This window comes from Lachnellula hyalina, assembly GCF_007821495.1.
Source record: "Lachnellula hyalina strain CBS 185.66 chromosome Unknown contig00094, whole genome shotgun sequence".
In the NCBI taxonomy this organism is placed as follows: domain Eukaryota; kingdom Fungi; phylum Ascomycota; class Leotiomycetes; order Helotiales; family Lachnaceae; genus Lachnellula; species Lachnellula hyalina.
Window position 1 is genome coordinate 1 of NW_022157208.1, and position 20,373 is coordinate 20,373.

At 47.2% G+C, this 20,373-nt stretch overlaps 8 protein-coding genes across 8 annotated transcripts; 4 read left to right on the plus strand and 4 right to left on the minus strand.

Annotated features, from left to right (window-relative positions):
* Positions 1-36: 36 nt before the first annotated feature.
* LHYA1_G005723 (uncharacterized protein) lies at positions 37-444 on the plus strand (the record flags this gene model as incomplete). Its single annotated transcript, XM_031150667.1, has 1 exon — positions 37-444. A coding segment is annotated over one exon (408 nt), but the record flags the coding sequence as incomplete, so codon positions are not given.
* A 590-nt stretch (positions 445-1,034) lies between these two features.
* Positions 1,035-2,705, minus strand: esa-1 (Histone acetyltransferase; the record flags this gene model as incomplete). The annotated part of the gene is made up of 3 exons (XM_031150668.1): positions 1,035-2,450; positions 2,549-2,576; positions 2,632-2,705. The coding sequence occupies 3 exons, from the start codon at positions 2,703-2,705 to the stop codon at positions 1,035-1,037; spliced, it is 1,518 nt and encodes a 505-aa protein (XP_031004272.1).
* A 1,460-nt stretch (positions 2,706-4,165) lies between these two features.
* On the minus strand, positions 4,166-5,678 carry ufaA1 (Tuberculostearic acid methyltransferase; the record flags this gene model as incomplete). The annotated part of the gene is made up of 3 exons (XM_031150669.1): positions 4,166-4,276; positions 4,323-5,240; positions 5,292-5,678. The coding sequence occupies 3 exons, from the start codon at positions 5,676-5,678 to the stop codon at positions 4,166-4,168; spliced, it is 1,416 nt and encodes a 471-aa protein (XP_031004273.1).
* A 1,251-nt stretch (positions 5,679-6,929) lies between these two features.
* Positions 6,930-7,642, plus strand: LHYA1_G005726 (Uncharacterized protein; the record flags this gene model as incomplete). Its single annotated transcript, XM_031150670.1, has 3 exons — positions 6,930-7,056; positions 7,202-7,479; positions 7,559-7,642. The coding sequence occupies 3 exons, from the start codon at positions 6,930-6,932 to the stop codon at positions 7,640-7,642; spliced, it is 489 nt and encodes a 162-aa protein (XP_031004270.1).
* Positions 7,643-7,713: 71 nt separating this feature from the next.
* Positions 7,714-8,352, minus strand: LHYA1_G005727 (uncharacterized protein; the record flags this gene model as incomplete). The annotated part of the gene is made up of 1 exon (XM_031150671.1): positions 7,714-8,352. The coding sequence occupies one exon, from the start codon at positions 8,350-8,352 to the stop codon at positions 7,714-7,716; it is 639 nt and encodes a 212-aa protein (XP_031004271.1).
* Positions 8,353-8,887: 535 nt separating this feature from the next.
* Positions 8,888-11,889, plus strand: mcm6 (DNA replication licensing factor; the record flags this gene model as incomplete). Its single annotated transcript, XM_031150672.1, has 3 exons — positions 8,888-9,168; positions 9,216-11,700; positions 11,767-11,889. 3 exons carry the CDS (start codon positions 8,888-8,890, stop codon positions 11,887-11,889), a joined length of 2,889 nt encoding a protein of 962 aa, XP_031004268.1.
* Positions 11,890-16,056: 4,167 nt separating this feature from the next.
* Positions 16,057-18,211, plus strand: LHYA1_G005729 (uncharacterized protein; the record flags this gene model as incomplete). Its single annotated transcript, XM_031150673.1, has 2 exons — positions 16,057-16,426; positions 16,476-18,211. 2 exons carry the CDS (start codon positions 16,057-16,059, stop codon positions 18,209-18,211), a joined length of 2,106 nt encoding a protein of 701 aa, XP_031004269.1.
* Positions 18,212-18,730: 519 nt separating this feature from the next.
* LHYA1_G005730 (uncharacterized protein) lies at positions 18,731-20,119 on the minus strand (the record flags this gene model as incomplete). Its single annotated transcript, XM_031150674.1, has 1 exon — positions 18,731-20,119. One exon carries the CDS (start codon positions 20,117-20,119, stop codon positions 18,731-18,733), a length of 1,389 nt encoding a protein of 462 aa, XP_031004255.1.
* Between the last annotated feature and the right edge of the window lie 254 nt (positions 20,120-20,373).

Below are 20,373 nucleotides of genomic sequence, written 5' to 3' on the forward strand. Positions count from 1 at the left end.
AAAAGCACCCTCGCGTCCCTCACTGTCGCCGCGCAGGGCTCGCAGAGCGGCTACAGCCGCGCGCTGTTCCCGCACTGGATCACCATCTCCGGGACGTGCAACACGCGGGAGGAGGTGCTGAAGCGCGACGGCACGTCGGTCGTGACCAGCTCTGCGTGCGCGTCGACATCGGGCAGTTGGCTGTCGCCGTACGATGGCGCGACGTGGACGGCGGCGTCGGATCTCGATATCGATCATCTGGTGCCGCTGAGCAATGCGTGGAAGAGCGGGGCGTCGTCGTGGACGACACCGCAGCGACAGGCATTTGCGAATGATTTGACGAATCCCCAGCTGTTAGCTGTGACGGATAATGTGAATGAGGCAAAGAGTGATTCGGGGCCGGAGGACTGGAAACCGCCGTTGAGTATGTCGTGTGGTCTTGAATTGAATGGATGGATGAGCTGACGAATGGAAATAGACTCTTACTGGTGCACCTATGCTAAGATGTGGGTTAAGGTTAAGGGGGTTTATGATCGTAGGTTTTGCTTCTGATAGCTGGTGAGAGAGGTGAAGGCTAATTGAGTGGTGTAGTTACCATTACCAGTGCTGAGAAATCGGCATTGACTACTATGCTGGACACTTGTTGAGAAGTGAATTATGCGAGGGAGGAGAGAAAGACTTGAGAGTCATGGGATCATGAGCTGGATGGGAAATGACTCATGTGATGTTGAACACTGTTCGATTTCCCGTTGTCTTCTGTAGCTGTCGTCTTGTCTTTTCAAATTGCTCACTAGAGCATGTAAGCTGATTGTAGAGCTGCCACAAATCTCAACAGACGAATAAATTGAAAAAAGAGGGAGTGTAGTAACGCCTTGTCTGAAGCGGACTTCTTTCTCAAACGTGAAAAATATTGACATTCGCCTAACCTCCGCACCAAACAATGTCCTTAATGCTCCATGCAAAAACACCATGTACCACACATTGAACGCCCTGTTCTACACCGATTCCAATTTTATCCCCATAAAACGCCGCCCAGAAATACTCCCTGGTTGTCCCTACCAACCCCAAGTGCGCTGCGCAGCCGTAAAGGTAGGAGGCTTCCACTGTATTCTCGCAGGGTCAATCACTCTCTTTGGCTTCGTTTTTTGCTTCTCCTTTAACATCTCATGTCTCTTGATCAAATGCATCGGCAGCACTATCTTGTGCTCACCCTTATGGTATATTTGCATCTGGAGCGCCTGCAGCGTGCTCTCTACATCGTGCGGTGTCATCGCTAAATGAGCAGCTAATGCCTCGATACTGACTTTATCTTCTCGTTCGTTGAAATCGAGGAGGATTTCTATTAGGTTCTCGGTCCAATATTGGCGATAGGAGAGGAGGCCTAGATCTGATAACGGTTTTTCAGGGGATCCTAGCTTGCCTTCAATCTTGGATAGTTCATAGGAGAATTGGATGAGTAGGCGGCCGTAACCCTTTCGCTGAAATTGTGGGAGGGTGAGGATACAGGCGACGTTGAAACCATCAGCACTTTCTTTCTCCTTGGAAAAGTACCCGACCAAATGACATCCCTTCTCATCTCTGGTCGTCATTACGTAGAAAAGAAAAGGGTCGACGTCGTGATAGGTTGATTTGTGATCCAGAAACATCCTAGAAAGAAGACATAGATTCCGACACCACGTCCGTTGTCGACGACCATCAATTTCGAAAAATGAGACATAGTCATCCCGGTATATCTCATTCCCAGGTGGATGTTGCATCGCGCATTTATGCCGATGTCGAGTGAACGCCTTCAGATCGCCGTAATAGCACAGACAGAATTCACAAATGTACATCAGATCCTCTTGCGTGAAACTTTCGGGATATGGAGAGAAGTACCAAGGGTAAAGGGTGTAGTTGCCAAACTGCACTTTGGATATGTTTCGAATACGAGATATGTCAGCTTGGTTTTGGGTCATGGATCCCCCTACCCTAAGCTTTTCGATTTCCTCTGCGCGGCTCTGTGGCGGATCGGGGAGCTCCTTCTTTGCCTTGATTGCTTTTATGGCTGTTTCATCACCATCCATAGCATCATCATCCTCATAATTAGGAGTGGCTGCGTCCCTTTCGAGTTCCAGCTTAAGTGCAGTCTTATCCTCACCTTCTACGTCAGGTGTAGCTTTCTGGGATTCCATGGAGTCGCTCCATTTTGGTGTCTCTGATTCCGCCGAGATGATGGATGCCTCTCTTGTTGCGGCAGGTCTCTTCTGCGATTTCTTTGTCACGGTGGTCTTCTTTGCCACAGGAGCCGCAGCTTTCTTGGCCTCCTTGGGCAACTCTGGATTTGGCCATTCCACTTCCTGTTCAAAGTCTATCCTCGCAGCGGGTACCCATTCGTCTAGACGCTTATTGAAGTTGTCGAAGTTGCAGTAGAACTGTCGGCCACTCTTTGTCTCTTTAATGCTCAAGACCTCTGCTCTTCGAGTTCGCCCTTCCTGATAGAAAGTCTTAGTATCATGCGCAAAAGTGTGATGTTGTTCTGTAGTGTAGGAAAAGATGGATTATTAAAAGCAACTAGGAAGAGCAGACCTACCTTCATAACCATAGCAAGACATCCTATCCTGAACGCCGAGTCAGTCCATACATCATCGCAAAACGAGCAAGATCGCGACTCACTTCAGAGTATCAATAGTCGCTTTCCCCTTCTGCTTTGGCGCTGGGGAGCCCACTGCAGGTTCTTGACCTGCCATGATGCCCGCTTTGATTTATTTGATGAACAAATATCGTGGAACAATTGATTGTGATGATTGACTGGCTGCGTTGCGTTTGGAGGGGCAAGTCGCAGTGGCAAGGCTGGAAGTCCGTCCTTAGCGTGAAGCCTCGTCTAAAATAAAAATTTAAGAGCGGTTGAAAACAAAAACCTAGCTCGTCCTGCCTACCGAGCTACCCTACCCACCTGATGTTCAACATCAGAAAATGAATCAAAAACAAGACACTCTCTCACGAAATGGCACCTGAACTATCCAGCAATTGGAAAAAGCTACATGCGACTTTGAAGCAAGAGTCCAAAGCCAGCGCAGACCGAAAACGGAAAGCGATTCCGACGGAACGGCAGCAGAATACTATTGCGAAGCGCAGGAGACTGGAAGGGAACCCGGTCAAGCTACAGACTGAGTCGCCGAGGAGTGCTGCTACGAAGAAGAGGAAAATAATGGGGATTGGTGCTAGCTCTGAGAGTGTGGAAGCAGTACCGGGGGGAGTGAAGGAGGAGGGGGAGGCACCGTCTGCATCTTTGGCGCTTTGGGCTGAGGATAACGATATATCTGCTAAAGATCTTGTCGAGGCTTATGGAGGGGTTTAAAGGATACTACGATACGAGGAGCCCAGTTGGATATTATCAATGGAGGGTTATCAGCTGATGTGGATATTGGAAAATACGTGGGTATTGATTGCGAAATGGTTGGAGTGGGTGGGGAGGAGAACCGCTCGGTGCTGGCGAGGGTTAGTGTGGTGAATTTCCATGGGACTCAGGTTTATGATTCTTTTGTACGACCGAAAGAGTTCGTCACGGACTGGAGAACTCATGTCAGTGGCGTATCAGCAAAGAGCATGGCAACGGCCAGGGAATTTGAAGAGGTCCAGCAGGAGATTGCCGAGATATTGCAGGGAAGAGTTGTGGTTGGCCATGCGGTGAAGAATGATCTGGGAGTTCTCATGCTAAGCCACCCAAAACGAGATATACGGGACACATCTAGGTTCTCTGGGTTTAGGAAATATAGTGCAGGAAGGGTGCCAAGCCTGAAGAAGCTGGCGAAAGAACTCCTAGGAGTCGACATCCAAGGAGGAGAGCATTCTAGTATCGAGGACGCCCGAGCAACGATGCTGCTTTTCAGGCGTTACAAGTCTGCCTTCGATGTTGAACACGCCTCGCGAAATCCTGTCCATACCAGTGGTCCTTCGAAGCCGTCCAAACCGAAGAAGAAGAAAAAGAACAAGCGTTGAGAGTCTCAAGAAATAGGCCGTCTTGTCAACCACTCAAGTATCCCACTGGAAAGCCATGTCCATACAATTCATGTCATTATGCTCGGCATCACAGCTTCTATGCTCTAAATCCTCATCTAAGGCTCAGCGCTTTGCTATGCAAGAGGTAAACAACAGAAACGTCTCCAAATCTCGAGACACCAACGCTTGAAATAAAGCGCCATATAAATCAAAGTGGGATACCCTCCATCAACTCCATCGCTCCCTCACGACCAACGGTAATTATCGCATCCCCGAGCGTCTTGGTAGCAAAGCCAGCTTCGCAGTACGAGTAATAATACTTGATAAAATCAGCCTTTGCAAATATTAGGATTGAAGTCACTTACCTCCCACTTTCTTCGGAATACCTCAATTTCTCTGTCTCCCATTTCAGGATGCTCGATCATTAGACCTGGTCGAATCCGAGACTCAAAGTTGGCGAGGAATTTTTCCCTCCACAAACGCAAAGTTTTCGCATAGTGGCCTCCGATATTTTCAATATGTTCCACGATCAGTGTGCCTTTCGAGCCTTTAGTGATATTATCGACGAGCTGCGTGATTGAAGGAAGATGCCCTCCTGGGAAGATGTATTTTCGAATGAAGTCCTCACCCTTCGCGTACGCTTCATATCGACCTTCGGGCATGGTGATGCACTGGAAAACAGCCATTCCATCTTTCTTAAGCAGCCGGTGTATGCAACCAAAATATGTTTCCAAATACTCTCTTCCCACTGCTTCCAACATCTCAATCGAAATGATCTTGTCATAGGGTACTTTGGGCGTTGGAAGAGCTCGGTAGTCCTTGAGCATGACTTCGATTTGTTCTGTGAATCCAGCTGCGGCAATCCTCTTTTCGGCGAGTTCCTTTTGCTCAATTGACAATGTCAAGGACGTAACTCTGCATCCAGTCTTTCGCACTGCTTCTATAGCGAATGAACCCCAACCCGTTCCAATCTCCAAAACGTGGTCTGTGTGCTTGATATGGGCGCCATCTATAAATCGATTCAATTTGGTCATTTGAGCCGCCTCTAATGTCTCTACCTTCTGGTCCGCACTCGACTGAGCTTTCCATATTGGACATGAATATGTCATATCGTCCGACAGAAAGGCGGCAAACATCTCATTACTGATATCATAATGTGCCGACACATTCAGCAAAGAATTCGAAAGGGTATTCGTGCCTCTTGCAAGTCCAGTGATCGTCGCGGCAATGGAGGATGTCCATGTCGTAGCATTAGCCAATTGTGTACGGTTTAGGATAAAAAGCTGCTCTCGTTAGGATTTGGATTTCCCTGCGTCTCGTTTTTAAATCCTCACCTGGAAGAAGCCAGTCAAATCCAAGCATTCAACCTCCCCCAACATAAACGACTCGGCAAACCCCATATCCGCAAACAGGAACAGGCGCACCCAGAATGTCTCCTTCCGAACAATCAACTCTACTTTACCCGCCCCAATACGCTTTTTCGAAGTCTCATTTACACCATTGGAAAGACTGGAGTGCGCCTTTGCGATCTTCTGGCCGTAGCTTGTGCTTTGTCCCGTTGTCTCATCGGTTACCACCAGAGTGCCATTTTCGATGCGTGAGAAGAGGGAGGTTACTGCCGCTTTGGAAACGGATAGGGCAGGTCCCCAAGACACGCTTCCAAGTGTACTTCGAACAAGGTCGCCGCCAACAGCCAATGGCTGGGTGAGGTAGGAGGCCATTGGGAGGGATGCGTATACTACCCTTTTGAGATTCGTCACTGGCGCAAAGTCGCAGTTCACACTAGCCAGCACTCTAACTTTTCTTGGCCTTGCTTGACACTATCCTTGGTGGTCTCTATGAGTCTGTTGTTATTGTGTCTTGGTCGCGGATGTGACAGGAATGTATGACTGTAAAGGCAAGACTACGTTGGAATGGAAACGGACAAGCAGGAAGAATTGGAAGACGTACTCTGGAACTAGAAAAAGAAAGAGGAAAGAGGAAAGAGGAAAAAGGAAAAAGGAAAAAGGAAAAAAAAGAAAATAGATATCCCCCCAGGAACGGTGTGCCATGACGAAGTGTTCCAGCCTTCGACCTTGACTACATCAGGACGACCGAGGGGGAGCAATGCATGACCCGAAGCGATGTATGGAATGCCCCACCCACCCCCCACTACTAGTGCATTTTTAAAGCCCGCTTGTGGCGCCTTACCTTGCCTTTCTCACTGGACTGGGTGTTTGTACATACAGTAAGTAGTATGGGGATTCAGGTACAGTACAGCACAACCGAAATGCTTGCTTCTAGAAGGGTTTTTGAGTTTGGACTTTGCACACAGTACTACAACATGTCCCAAGAATAACAGAAGCCTTTTCAAGAAATCAAGAAATAATATGAAATATCAATCGTTTTCCATCACACAGCTGTGAAAGCTATTCTCGTATCCACAATGTATGTACTGACTGTATGTATCTGAGTGTTGACATCATCACTTTGACACACCCGATATAGACACCGACATCTCGGTTTCGCATTCGTTAAATAACGTCTTTGGATATACCTACCTAGGTAGGCAGTGTAGTCTTCTAAATAGGTAGTAATGCAGCATGAGTATGTAATCTACAAGGGTCGTATCTGCATTGGTGTCGGGAAAGTCATGTACCGTTCATGTTGAAACATCACTGGGGGGGGGTGATTCTTACTTACTATAGAGGTATAGAGAAGCGATGAGCATCTTATGGTTATAAATGATTACCTAATTAAATAGATACCGAGTAAGAAGAGGGAGTTATTTCACCTTATTGTGAAGAACTACTGTATCACAGTCGGTCGGCGTTAAGATAAGATAAGAATTGTTCCAACGCGTCGCGTCTCGTCGCCTCACATCGCATCTTCAAACCGCGAATCCCTGCCAAAAGAATACACCATCACACAGTACAGTACAGTATCTCAAGACTTGACCTACAATCCTTCAACACCCAAAACAAACCAACACAATGCTCGCAATACAGAAAAGCAAAAGCCATAAAGGGCAATGCACGCCTAATGTCCTGCCCTGCCGCGTCAACCACAATGGTCCTGTTAATGCGTCGAAAAGATACTGGGAGGTGCGAACGAGTGTCGGTAAGAATGAGAATAAGAAGGAGAATCTAGAGATTAACTACTGCTTCTTTCTCTTTCTCTTTCTCTTTCTCTTTCTCTTTCTCTTTCTCTTTACTTTGAATATTTTTATTTTTACAACCTTTTAGAACTAACAACAAGCTTTTAGATAACAAACCAACGTCCTATTTCCGCGGGCGCAAACTACATGGCAAGAAATTGAAGATGCCGAAAGGGTATCGGGGCATAGTCGTTTCAAGTACGGATAGGATACTGCCGGCGGACGGTGATGGAGATGGGGAAGGGGAGGAGAGCCCTGAGGTAAAGGTTATGGAGGAGCAGGCTGGGTTTAGGGAGTTGATGATTTGGGGGCATGAGGCGTTGCCGGATGGGTTGGCGGATCCGTATGTGAGGGGTGTGGAGGAGTGGGTTGCGTTTGCGGAACAGGTATGTTGTGAGAGGATTGGATTGGATTGGATTGGATGTGATGCCGATGCTGATGCTGATGCTGATTAATGGGGTGTAGATTCATTTATTATCGGATGATGATGAGGAAGTCGAAGAGAAAGAGCGAGAGAAAGAGAAAAATGCAGAGGGGAATAAGGAATAAATGGTGAGGTAGGATGGCGTTGTGGGATTTGGAAAGGCGTTTTAGGATAATACCATGGTACTTGAGTTGTTTTATGAGTTGGTCTTGCATTTCTTCTTTGCCGGTTGCCTTACTTCTTCCTCCTCCTTGATCTTCACCTCATCATCATTATTATCCTTGATTTTCACCTCGTCGTCCTCTTCAACCTTCACTTTTTTCTTCCCCAGACCCTCCCACTCCTTCTGCTCCTTCAAAAACTCCTTCTTCAGTCTCTGATACCCCTCATGCTCCGTACACCTCCCCCAATACGCCCTAAAAATCATACTCGCCTCCTCCTTCCCCTCCCTCCCCACATGCCCCTCACTCTTCTCCCTCTGCACCTTCACCTTCTTCCCCCCCTGCCCATCCTCATACGCATACTTCCTCCCCCCCGCATAATTCGCATACCTCTTGGCCCTCGTCATGCCCATCTGAATAAACTTCCTTGCCATATCCATGCCCACGAAATCCGCCTGCTCGAAGAAGGACAGGAAGTGCTGGTATAGGATTTCGGCGGATGTGCGCGCGAGCTGGGGTGTGCGGAAGCGCCAGTGATGGAGAAGGTGCGATTTGTAGGGCTCGTAGGTTAGGACGCCTTGTTCGCCGCGGGCGATGCGGTAGGAGAGGTAGTGGTGTTTGGGGGGGCGGGTGAAGGGGGGCATTGCGAGGGCTTTTGGGGGAGAGGTTGACATTGTCTGCTGAGTGGAGATGGATGGATTTGGTTATTTAATGGAGGGAACTTGGCTTTTGATTAGATGTTGTGAATAGATATCGAAACTGGATACTGCATTTGGATGGAATTACCCCTTGAAAAAGAATCAAGGACTGAAATGAAAGAAGTCATATTTGAGGACTAAATACCCCAGGTGACGTAGTAGATGCTCTATCAAATATGTCGTTAAGGTCAAGATGCAACAGAGGACATTTTGGCTTGAATTCCAACTTCAAAAGTTTTCACCATCATACTTGCATAAGAATAAATAATATTTCCGAAAGCTTTCACCAGTGCTCTCAGTCAGGAATCTTTCAAGAGGGATGTATCACATGATTTTCCCCCTTTCTAATTTTGCACTTTTGCGCGTACTTTGGTCAACGTAATAGAGTGCTTTTTCGTGTCTCGACGCGACAGACCGCGTTGGACTAACCGCCCAATTCTCCTATCTCTTGAAATCCTCGAAACACCAACACAAAACCCCCACATCACAATTAATCTGTTAATCGCCCAAAATGGCTTCAGTTATGATGTCCGATGCTATCGAATCCGATATTGGGGCCCCGTCCAGCGGTCGCGGCACTCCAAGGGCACGCCCAAATCAACGAGGTTCTTCTGCTCGACCAAAGGGTCCTCCCTCGGAGAGTGTTGCGCCTTTGAGCGACGACGAGGGTTTCGCAGATGATCAAGTCCCAACGGGGAACGGTCGTCCAAGGAGGAAGGATCGAGCTGTTCCTCGGGTAGAAGATGTGATCGGTAAATATGTTCAGGACAATTTTGAAGAGTTCCTGGAAACGTAAGAATGCCCCCTTTATCTGGCGTTGTCAATCTAACATGCCATAGATTCATCGAGGACCCTATATTGTCTGGAGCGCCACCTTCAAGTGCTGTGGCTACCGACAAATACTATGTCGCACAAATTCACGGATTAAGGACATACCAACTCTCGACTCTGTATGTCGATTATAGGCATCTCTCCAACTACAAGGGCGGTGCTTTAGCAGAAGGCATTGTGGAGGAATACTATAGATTTTTACCCTTCTTGACGAAGGCTCTACACAACCAGATCGCTAAATACGAACCAAAATACTTCAGAGATCATCGACAGCCAACAGCTTCGAGCAACCAGACCTCCTCAGGTGCTAGCAATGCTGCTTCGGCAAGCCAATCTGATTTCCAGGGAGACAAGACGACGAATCAACAGACCGATAAGTTGTTCACATTAGCATTTTACAACCTGCCTCTCGTTTCCCGCGTCCGACATCTTAGAACAGCCAACATTGGACAGCTTCTCTCTATCTCTGGAACAGTCACGAGAACTTCTGAAGTACGGCCAGAATTATCGCTGGCGACTTTTGTCTGCGAGGCTTGCAAGAGTACAGTTCCTAATGTAGAGCAAACATTTCGTTACTCCGAACCCACACAATGCCCCAACGAAACTTGTCAGAATCGTTTGATGTGGAGATTAGATATCCGACAAAGCACGTTTGTGGATTGGCAGAAAGTTCGAGTCCAAGAGAACAGTTCAGAAATTCCAACTGGAAGCATGCCTCGTACAATGGATGTTATTCTACGTGGGGAAATCGTGGAGCGGGCTAAAGCCGGAGAAAAGTGCATTTTCACAGGTGCCCTTATCGTCGTTCCAGATGTCAGTCAACTCGGCCTACCCGGTGTCCGTCCAATGGCAGTACGAGACAACCAAAACCGAAGTGGAGATGCGAGCGGTGTTACTGGTCTCAAAGCTTTGGGTGTGCGTGATCTCACCTACAGACTTGCTTTCTTGTCTTGTATGGTGACTCCTGACACGTCAACCACTGGCTCGTCGGTCAACCAGCAACTTAATGGTCAATCCAGCAACATCCTAGCATCTCTCAACCAGACTGCTCCTATCGATCCAAATGAGCCTGGTGACCATGCTCAAGAAGCGGTTCTTGCGTCGATGACACATGCTGAAATCGAGGATCTCAGAAAGATGGTTCACAGTGATCACATTTACTCTAGACTTGTCAATTCACTAGCACCTATGGTCTACGGTCATGAAATTGTCAAGAAGGGTCTTCTGTTGCAACTAATGGGCGGTCTAAGCAAAACTACACCTGAAGGCATGCAATTGAGGGGAGATATCAACATTTGCATTGTTGGAGACCCTTCGACGTCAAAGTCCCAATTTCTGAAGTACATCTGCTCTTTCTTGCCTCGTGCTGTTTACACTTCTGGAAAAGCATCTTCTGCAGCTGGTCTTACAGCCGCTGTGGTCAAAGATGAGGAGACTGGAGAGTTTACTATCGAAGCTGGTGCTCTTATGCTGGCAGATAATGGCATTTGTGCTATTGATGAGTTCGACAAGATGGACATCGGTGACCAAGTTGCTATCCACGAAGCTATGGAACAACAGACCATCTCCATTGCAAAGGCCGGTATTCAGGCAACCCTGAACGCTAGAACATCTATCCTGGCAGCAGCAAATCCCGTTGGGGGGCGATACAACCGGAAGACGACACTGAGGGCGAATATCAACATGTCAGCTCCTATCATGTCTCGTTTCGATCTGTTCTTCGTCATTCTGGATGAGTGCAATGAGAGCGTGGATCGCCATCTAGCTGAACACATCGTTGCAATCCATCAACTTCGTGACGAGGCCGTCCAGCCTGAGTTCTCTACAGAGCAGCTCCAGCGATATATTCGATTCGCCCGAACTTTCAAGCCAGAGTTTAGTCCGGAAGCAAAGGAAGTTTTGGTTGCCAAATATAAGGAACTCCGAAGCGACGACGCTCAAGGGGGTATCGGACGAAACAGTTATAGAATTACAGTCAGACAGCTAGAGTCTATGATTCGATTGTCAGAAGCTATCGCCAAAGCTAATTGTGTTGAAGAGATTACACCAACTATGGTAATTGAAGCATTCAACCTCCTCCGACAGAGTATCATCTCCGTCGAGAAAGATGACGTAGAAGTCGACGAAGATGAAGACGAAGTCCTCGGACCCAACGGCAATCGCAGGGACACTGACGGTGACTCTCCTATGGCCGATGCTGATGACGACGAAGACGGCGATAATGGCCCAGATGGCGGTGTTGGCGCTGCGGCTGTGGCTGCTACTCGTGCGCCCGAGAGCAGGAGAACGAAGATCACGTATGATAAATATATCAGTGTATTGAACCTGCTTGTGCAGCGAGTCAATGAAGATGAGATGAGCCAGGGCGAGGGCGTGGATGGCGAGAAGCTTGTGCAGTGGTATCTTGAGCAGAAGGAGGATGAGCTGGCTGGCGAGGAGGATTATCATGCTGAGATGGCGTTAGTGAAGAAGATTATCAAGAGGATGGTCAAGGTATATTCCTCCCACCCCTCCCATCCCCTCCCATTTTTTCATATACAGATACTAATCATCCCACAGGAGAACATCTTAATGGCTGTCAGAGGCCAAGGTCTCATAGGCGACGACGGACAAGGTAGCTCAAGCGCCGCGGAGCAAGTCGTCTATGTCCTGCATCCTAATTGCGCGGTTGAGGACCATTGATTGAGCTTCAAATTAAATGAACGGATATGTTAGTACGAGGAATCAAATGGCCGGCGTGCGTGGATGGAGGGATGGATGAATGAATACCATGATGTTTGTTGTATTTACGGCCGGGCGTTGCGGGGTTATCATGTAGAGCATGTATGCATGCTGGTTAGTTGGTTGATTTGTAGTTTTATGAAATGAGAAAGAAGATAACGAATCATACAGTACAATACAGGGCCCGAGATTCTTCTTGGGAGCTGGGAGCTGGTATATTGGGATTGTGTAGGTATAAGACACTATTACTGTTTAGGCCCCTCGATTAGCTTCTTTCCCCACCCCCGCCCCCTACATATCTACATATCTACATACCTACATACCCACGAAGCAAACGCGCACCAAGTTACCTTAACATCTGAGCTCGCTGCACAGCGTGTTGTATAAATACCAGTTGTAAGATACTTGCTTGGCCTTGGTCTTGCATGCTTTGTATCGCGTCTCTGACTGGGAGACTGGTACTTTACGTGTACGCTTGCTGCGTTCCATTTGCGCTTTCCTATTCATTCATTCTATTCATTTTATCTATTGTACAAGCAAGCAAGTAAGCGAGCGATTATTCTTGAGAAGATCTTGGGATGCACGATAAGGTGTCTTGCAAGATGCACGCTATGGCATTTATTCATTCATTCTACTGTACAAGCAATTTCGCTCATCGAGATCTCTAAATGCACGATAAGGTGTCTTGATGCACGATATGGCATTCATTCATTCGAAATATGTTTCGGAACGCGGGGTGGAGAGATGGTGATTCGTTTTCAAGCGACGGCTATGAGGTGGCTGTTTTGGGGATTCGGTGATGTGTTGTGTTGTGTTGTGTCGTATCGTATCGTATCGTGTCGTGTTGTTTACTTTTGCTTCTTGGTTGCTTGCGCTGGCTTACAGTACAGAACAGAACAGATGATTTGGCTTGCAGTCGTCGGACGCAATGTCGGTGCCTCACTTGCCCAGGGCACGTTGCCTGTGCCCTGAAATTAGGGCAGTTCTGCCTTGGACAATAGCCTGACGGCTTATTTGAGGCCCAAGGTTACCTTGAAAGTTCTCGCGTGTTGGATTTCGGGAATTCTGTGATGGTCATTGGTTGGATTTCGCGGAGGGGGGGGGTTCAGCTGGGCTTACTACTGCCTCGGAAACTGGGCACTTCCGCCTTGGACATACAGAACACTCTTAAACGTCTCTCTCAATGCTGGTGGCAATTTCCTCAGTTATAAGAGTTTGCATTTCCCATCCCCTTAAATTCTTCAGCAACTGTCGAATTGCTGCCAGTCGATTTTCCAACAAATATCAAAAAGCCGTGAGATCCTCCACAAAATGTAAGTAGCCATCAAAGCCTAGTCACAATGGTTGACCATACTAATTCTAACGGTGGACAACAGCCTTACGAACATCAATGGACAGAGAATTCAGAGTGTAAGTTCTCACTACATACCTAGGCAACCTTGCTCTTCTAACATCAACTAAGACTTAACTTCTTTGCCATACGAAGCGGCTTCCGGTCTTACGGGTAGGATCTCCTATTATTGTCAATCATGTATGTATAGTGCTGATAGTCTCATGCACTATAGGCCAGGACTTACTCCTCACTGAGCGTACTTTCCCTCAGCTCGATGCCACATACGGTATGCAAGTTGAGCTATCTTAGACTTTATCACCCTACTGACAATTGAAAAGATCTAAATCTAAAAGATTATTTCCCGTCGCTCGCTGCCCCTGTAGCCCAACTATCAGGTAGGCCACCTTAACATCTTATGCAAAACAGTTTGTCTAAGAGTTCCAAATCAGCGAATTATGTAATTAATAATACTGGAAATCTGTTCGACTATAAGAACAATAACCAGAGCTTCCCCGAATAGTAAGTCAATCCGACTAATTGAGGCCAAGCTCCTGAATCAACCTAACAAGTACTATTTGAAATGCTGACCACTGCCTTGTAGCTCTCAACCATCCTTCACTTTTGACATGAATAACTCACCTGCACTTCCAAACACCTTCACCAACTCCGCAATTCCCCAAGCTGACCAATTCCCCTTGCGCTCTGCTGAACACTCAGACTCCAACTCTGTCCCCTCACAGTATATACCCTACTTCTTCCAGCCACACTAGCTAACAGATCATAGAAAGGATTCAACCACACAATTAAACAAGACTGCCAACCCCCACACCTGCCCGATTCCCTCATGCCCCCACCCCAACTTCACATCCAAAGCATGTCTAGACCGACACAGACGCGAAGTGCACCAGCGATCCAAAATGAACTTCTGTCCCATGGCATCGTGCAAAAGACAGCAGAAAGGCTTTCCCAGGAAGTACAACCTGTTAGGACACATGAAACGGTGTCATCCTAACGTCAATCCGAAAGAGCAGAACGACACTGAAGAAGGAGAAGAGGGGGAGGGTATGGGATCTGAAGATGTGATGGTTTCTGGCGGCGGGAGATTGAAAGAGAAGTTGGAGAATTTGTGCCAGATGAGAGCGGAGCTTGATGGTGATATACAGGCGTTGGAGAGGGCTATATCTATCATAGGGGATTCTGCTTCTTGACTCTCTAATTTTCACGGCTCACTATTCATTCCTTGGAGATCTTTTCGGTCGCTCCATAATTTCCAATACAATATATACCTCTTCTTACATCAATTACCACTTATAAATAGAACTCACCGACCATCCGGCGAGCCCTCCGAAACAACAAATTTAAGCTGCTCCCCATCCTGACAAGTCTGACCATCATAACACTGTGACGGATTTGCAATTACCTCCTCTGTATCATCCTCGTTAAACTGCAGATTCCAGAACGCTCCCCCAGCCTGCCACGTTGGCGTAAGAGCCGCATTCCCATCGCGCGTCCAAAACTGCCCCGTCTGCGCATCCCCATCCTCATCCACACACGCCTGCTTGGTGATAAAGACATTTGCCGCTCCCGTGCTCTCCAGCGCCAGACACAGATCGGTCTCGGAGCCGGTCAGCTGCAGCTTTACGGGCACGAGAGGCGAGTCTCCGGTTTCCGGGTATGCGCTTATGGCGGAGGAGTTGCAGGGGGTGACGGCGAGGGATATGGCTTCGACGTTGGACGCGGGGTAGGTGGCGAGGAGCTCGGCGTTGCCGTAGGCGGAGAGGATGCCCAGTGCGCCGGTGGCATTGGTGGGGGAGGTGTACCAGAGGGAGCCGGTGGTGAGGGGAGTGCCGCAGCTTATTGATGCGGCGTGGGAGAGGGCTGCGAGGAGGAGGAGGGAGAGTGAGAGTGAGAGGGGGATGAGGAACGCATGGTTGGTGAAGGATGGGTGATGGGAGTAGAAGAGTGATTTCAAGAGGGAGTGAGTGCGGGTATATATATGGATATGTACGTATATACTAGCTTTGGATTGCTACATTAGACTAAGGTAGATGCAACGTTAACGTCAGCTTCCTTGGACTATCGAGATCTACTTTCGAGCATCGTTGGTCGTATCTCGGGGGTTCTTTTGAATTGCGGCGTCGTTTATCGTATTTCAAGGGTTCAAGTAGGGTTCCATTGTGCGTGTATGTGTCTGCATCTCCATCCTTGTCGGTTTCGACACTTGGATGAAGATCTTGACTCTCGAGTTCGTATTGGGTCAAATGGGGAAGGAAGGTATTTTAGCAAATTAGGAAGTATACCTAGGTATACGCCAGTTTTTTTGCCTATCAATATATACTGCTAGAAAGCTCCGTTTTTTTACCAGAAGCCTACCTTACCTAATACGGCGCTTTAGGATAGGTTTCTCTGATTGGCTGCCTAGTGATTTATATGTATTTTCTTTTACCGGTTTTTATGCTTTTTACCGCCTTTTACGTAATCGCTATACCAAACTGCTAAACCACCATATCTAGGTAGGGCTAATCAGATACCTTACCTAAAAGCTGGTTCGGAAGTTCTGGTGTCAGGTGACAAGGATGAATTCTGCCTAATAGTGGAAGTGGCGGCTTACATGACTATGACTGACCATGAAACGATTCTTGGGTTATTATTTGGTTAGAACCTCTTCTCTATATCATAATCATACTATATGACTTTAAGCTCTTATGCTAGCTTCAAGCCTCTCTTCAGCATCAAATCTATCGTTCCTATTCCAACACCTATAGTACGTTGCCTGGCCGACGTATAAATTCACCATGCTCTGTAGCTTCTGCTCAAACATCGATCTTGATCAACTTGCTACTGATCAAGGGTACAAGCATCACGCTAGCTGTGCCGAATTGTTACACTCTGTTAGGAATGGTTGTGAGTCATGTAAATTGATATGGGACTCCCAATGGACCGAGATTGGAGGAGATCTTCTGGACCAACGATATGACTTAGGTGGGTTAGATATGCAAATAGTCGCCAGAGCGGTACATCAAAGCCCAGGAAGTTACGAGAAAATCCGTTATGGGCAAGAAATACGATGGCATGACCATCAATCTAGGCGAATGACACCTGACGATGACAGGCCCCCGGAGGTCCCATACCTCTGGAGTTTCTTGGCAATTGCAGCAAGGCCTGGTGTGTGCTATAAGTCTGCATCTTAACAGCTTTGTATTGATTTTTATAGATGATCTTAGCTCCAGCTACCTAAGACTTCGGTCACTAGCATACAGATCATCGGAAAACTGGCAAAGCTCTGCCTCCAGTTGGATCAATGACTGCTTGGCCGGCCATGAAGCGTGTGCCCCTCAATCTTTGGCCACGAGGCGGCCACCAACTCGTGTGATTGATGTTGGACCAACAGACGGTTCCACGGATCCCTTGCTACATATCTCTGGAAACGATGTACAAGAATGGGTTACTTTAAGTCACTGTTGGGGACAGAGCCAACCGATCAAGACGACTCTACAGTCGATTTCAGACCATCAACACTCATTACCAATGAGCAATCTCCCTAAGCTCTTCTATGATGCTGTCGTTATCACTAGAGCAATGCATTACAGATATCTCTGGATAGACTCCCTTTGCATTATTCAAGATAGTAAAGAGGATTGGATGCGGGAGATTTCGACCATGGGAGATATTTACAAGAACTGCGTTTTTACGATTTCCGCGGAAAATTGTGCTGATAGCGGAGTTAATATTTTGGGAAACCATGTCTCCCTTGAGACAGAATATGTACAGCAGGGGTGCCGCAGCTCAAGAGATGGGTTCCAGAGTGTGATGTATACTTTCGACCGTGAGAGGTGGCAAAGAGGTGGGTTGGATCACAGCTTTTTGAAATCACGAGCGTGGGCTCTTCAAGAGGACGTTCTTTCTCCACGTACTTTACGTTGGACGCCATTGCAATTAGTCTGGAGCTGCCGCTGTACTACTCGCTCAGAAGATAATTTTACTGAAGATTGGCCTAGGACTGTGTCGGGTTTTCATCATCCGGCAAAAGTAATCTGCTTGTCACCTGAGCGGCTTGAAGTTGTCAGACAGGACGATTTGAAAATCCATGATGGTGCGCCGGAATGTGACCCTCTGCAAATCTGGTATCGTGTGGTTATAGATTTATGTAGCCGAGATATCACCTTCGAGGAAGACTGTCTTCCAGCTATTTCTGGATTAGCGAAGGAGGTCAAAAGACACACAGGATATGAATATCGGGCCGGTATCTGGACGCAAGATTTCCATAATGGTCTGCTTTGGTCTGTACAAGACGGTGGTTTATATCCATCAACATACGTTGCGCCGTCCTGGAGCTGGGCTGCCATAAAATGCGGTAACCAGGTGCGTCCGGCTTGCGTTGCACCTACTTCACCAGTATTCACTGGTCTTGACGAAAGCAGTCTCACTCCCATTGCTAAGATCCTTCAAATAAACTTGGTGTATCTTGGAGAAGATGAGTTTGGACCGATTAAATCCGGTGAACTACGCATCAATGCTCCATACAAGAGCGTAGCTTCTTTCGAAAATAACGAAATAAGACTTCCATTGGCCAAGGATATCCTAAAACTGTTCGGCAATAACTCCTTCGTCTACAAAATAGTGCCATCTACCATAACTTGCTGGCTGGACGATAGGCCGGTTGAAGAGGAAGACGAGGAAGTTTTTCTAAATACAAAACTCCAATTAAGAGACCGCGGTGCTGTCGTGGTATCAATTGCCTCTGTCAAATTTGGTAGCACTCGTATTATTGAGCCTTGGAACTACTACTACTACCTTAGTAATATCGATGAGTCTCTCCAAGACCAGAACTGGGCATTGATTTTAGAACCAGTCATTGGTGCTGTAGATGAATGGAGACGAATAGGATTAGCAAGAATTGCAGATGGGCTGGTCGATAGATGGGAATCTCGAGATTTTACGATTCTTTAAGTAGCAGCATTCCTTCCTTGGGCGTTTCTCCAAATGGGATTTTCAAATTTCGATCGATCCTTCCAGCAGCCAGCTTGATGAATTTCCTGGAATTGTCAGAGCTCTAATGCAATACTACTAAGGCTTAGCCCTTCCAGATTGTTCTCTAGTACTACCAGCTGCTATTGAAACGTCTATAAGCTCCTTCTCATTCCGAAAGTAGGTCTCCAGAAATGCTCACCTTTCCAAGCCACAACCTGGCAATGAGAACCATGCAAGCCACGACTTTGCAAATGAAAACTATGTCCTGTCAATAATTTCCTGTCAATAATTGTACAGATGGTATAGCAGCAATTTTAGTTGCAGAGAAGCCAGGTTTGGAAGAATTCAAGAAAGCACAAAGGAAATATACTATTTAGAACTGTTTTGCTAGAATATTCTACGACGGGTTTAGCAAATTTGTAGATGAAATTATAAATTCACATGCGTTCTATCCAATTCTAACCAACTCCAACGCTCGCTCAACACGAATGAGCAAATCTAAGAAACATAATCCACCCTGTCTTCCAACCCCTCTTCAATACATCCCTTGATGCTTTTGGCCATCTCGCGGGACAAGAATGCTATTCCTAACTCTTGGCTTGTGAACCAGCTTGCTCGATCCATGTTCCCACTTCCTAGCACCATGATCTCCTCGTCGACAATAACACATTTCAGATGGCTCTTCACAGGCTCATCTGAATCCACTGATCCCATTTTAGGATGAAAGTATCCTATTCTCAAAGTTCCTGGTTTCGCTGGCTGAGACTCGGGATCATAGGTTGAGGCGTTAGTGTAAGACGAGAGGAGGAAGTTGTACCTGCGCCGTAACTTCCAAACTTCGAATTCGGTGATGGTGCCTGCCGTGACTAGTTGCTCTAGGATCATGAGTCTGCTGGATGTAATGACATGCACGTTCACGCCGAGGGCTAAAGCTGAGCATAGAGCTTCGATGAGGGGATATGAAGTGATATTGGGCGTCTGGATGAAGATGCTGGTTTTGGCTGTAGCGAAAATATGCAGTAAGAAGGTATTTAGTGGTGTGGGCGGTACTTGAGCCGGAGAGAGCCCAATAGGTCGGAAATTGGGGTTTGAGCGGTGAGGTGAAGGCAGGAGGATGGTTGGTATTGGTTGTGATGTTGAAGAGAACATTACTCTATTTATCTCAGAGTGCTCCTGCCCTTCTGGAACAGCTTCACGTTCTAATGCCACGGTGCTGCTGGAGAATTGAGGCAGAAGAGGGGTGCCTCTTGACCAAAAAGAAACCCAAAAATGAAGCAATTTGTCGCAAATCTCGCCCTGCATTTGAATACATCCCTCAAACCAGTTCTCCCAACTGACATTGCAACTTGGCATGAAAGCTACTTGCCTATCGACAAGAATGAATTTTGGGTGCATGACACTGAATGGTCTGACAAAAACACATTTCACAACCAACTCCAAGCCGGAAAGGGATTCGGGGTCAGGTAGCCCGAGAGAAAGCCATGATGAGGGCGGGTATATTTCTCCGTCTAGTGACGATGTTTGGAAGAGTTTCTGGGCAAGACCGCGGGACGAAAAACAGATGCGTACTTGGATCTTGCGACTTTGCGAAACGGCTTTTGCAGACAGCTTGAGTAGTAATGAGGATAGAGACTCTAGGGATTCGGACTTTGCCCAGAAACAAGTCACGATTATAAGCTCGTGGTTGGTCGCTAGGCAGTCTGAGAAGACGTTGGAAAGGATCTGGGAGCCGGTGCCGATGGAGAACTTGGCTGGCTGGGAAGTCGAGATGAGGGTTTGGGGGAGTTCAGCGTAATATGATGGGTCGTCGTTCTCGTTGGTGGAGGCATGGCTTTGTAGATGCTGGACCCAGCCGTCCAGGATTGATGGAGATTTGGTTATATCCATGTTGATGCCATGCCACCTTCATTCATTTCTTATTCTATGGCTCACGAAGTAAGGTCTTCATCTTTGAGGATAGTACGCCTTGTGAATGGAGTCGGAATCATGCTGAAGTAATAAGTAGAAACCAGTTGCTAATTGTATATCCACACAAAAAACACCACCCCTGGAATCAACTTGATTCTATTCGATTGGCTAATATCTGGGGTACCTCGGCTTAAAGTCGCGAACTACCTCATGCAATCAACAATCGCCACCTC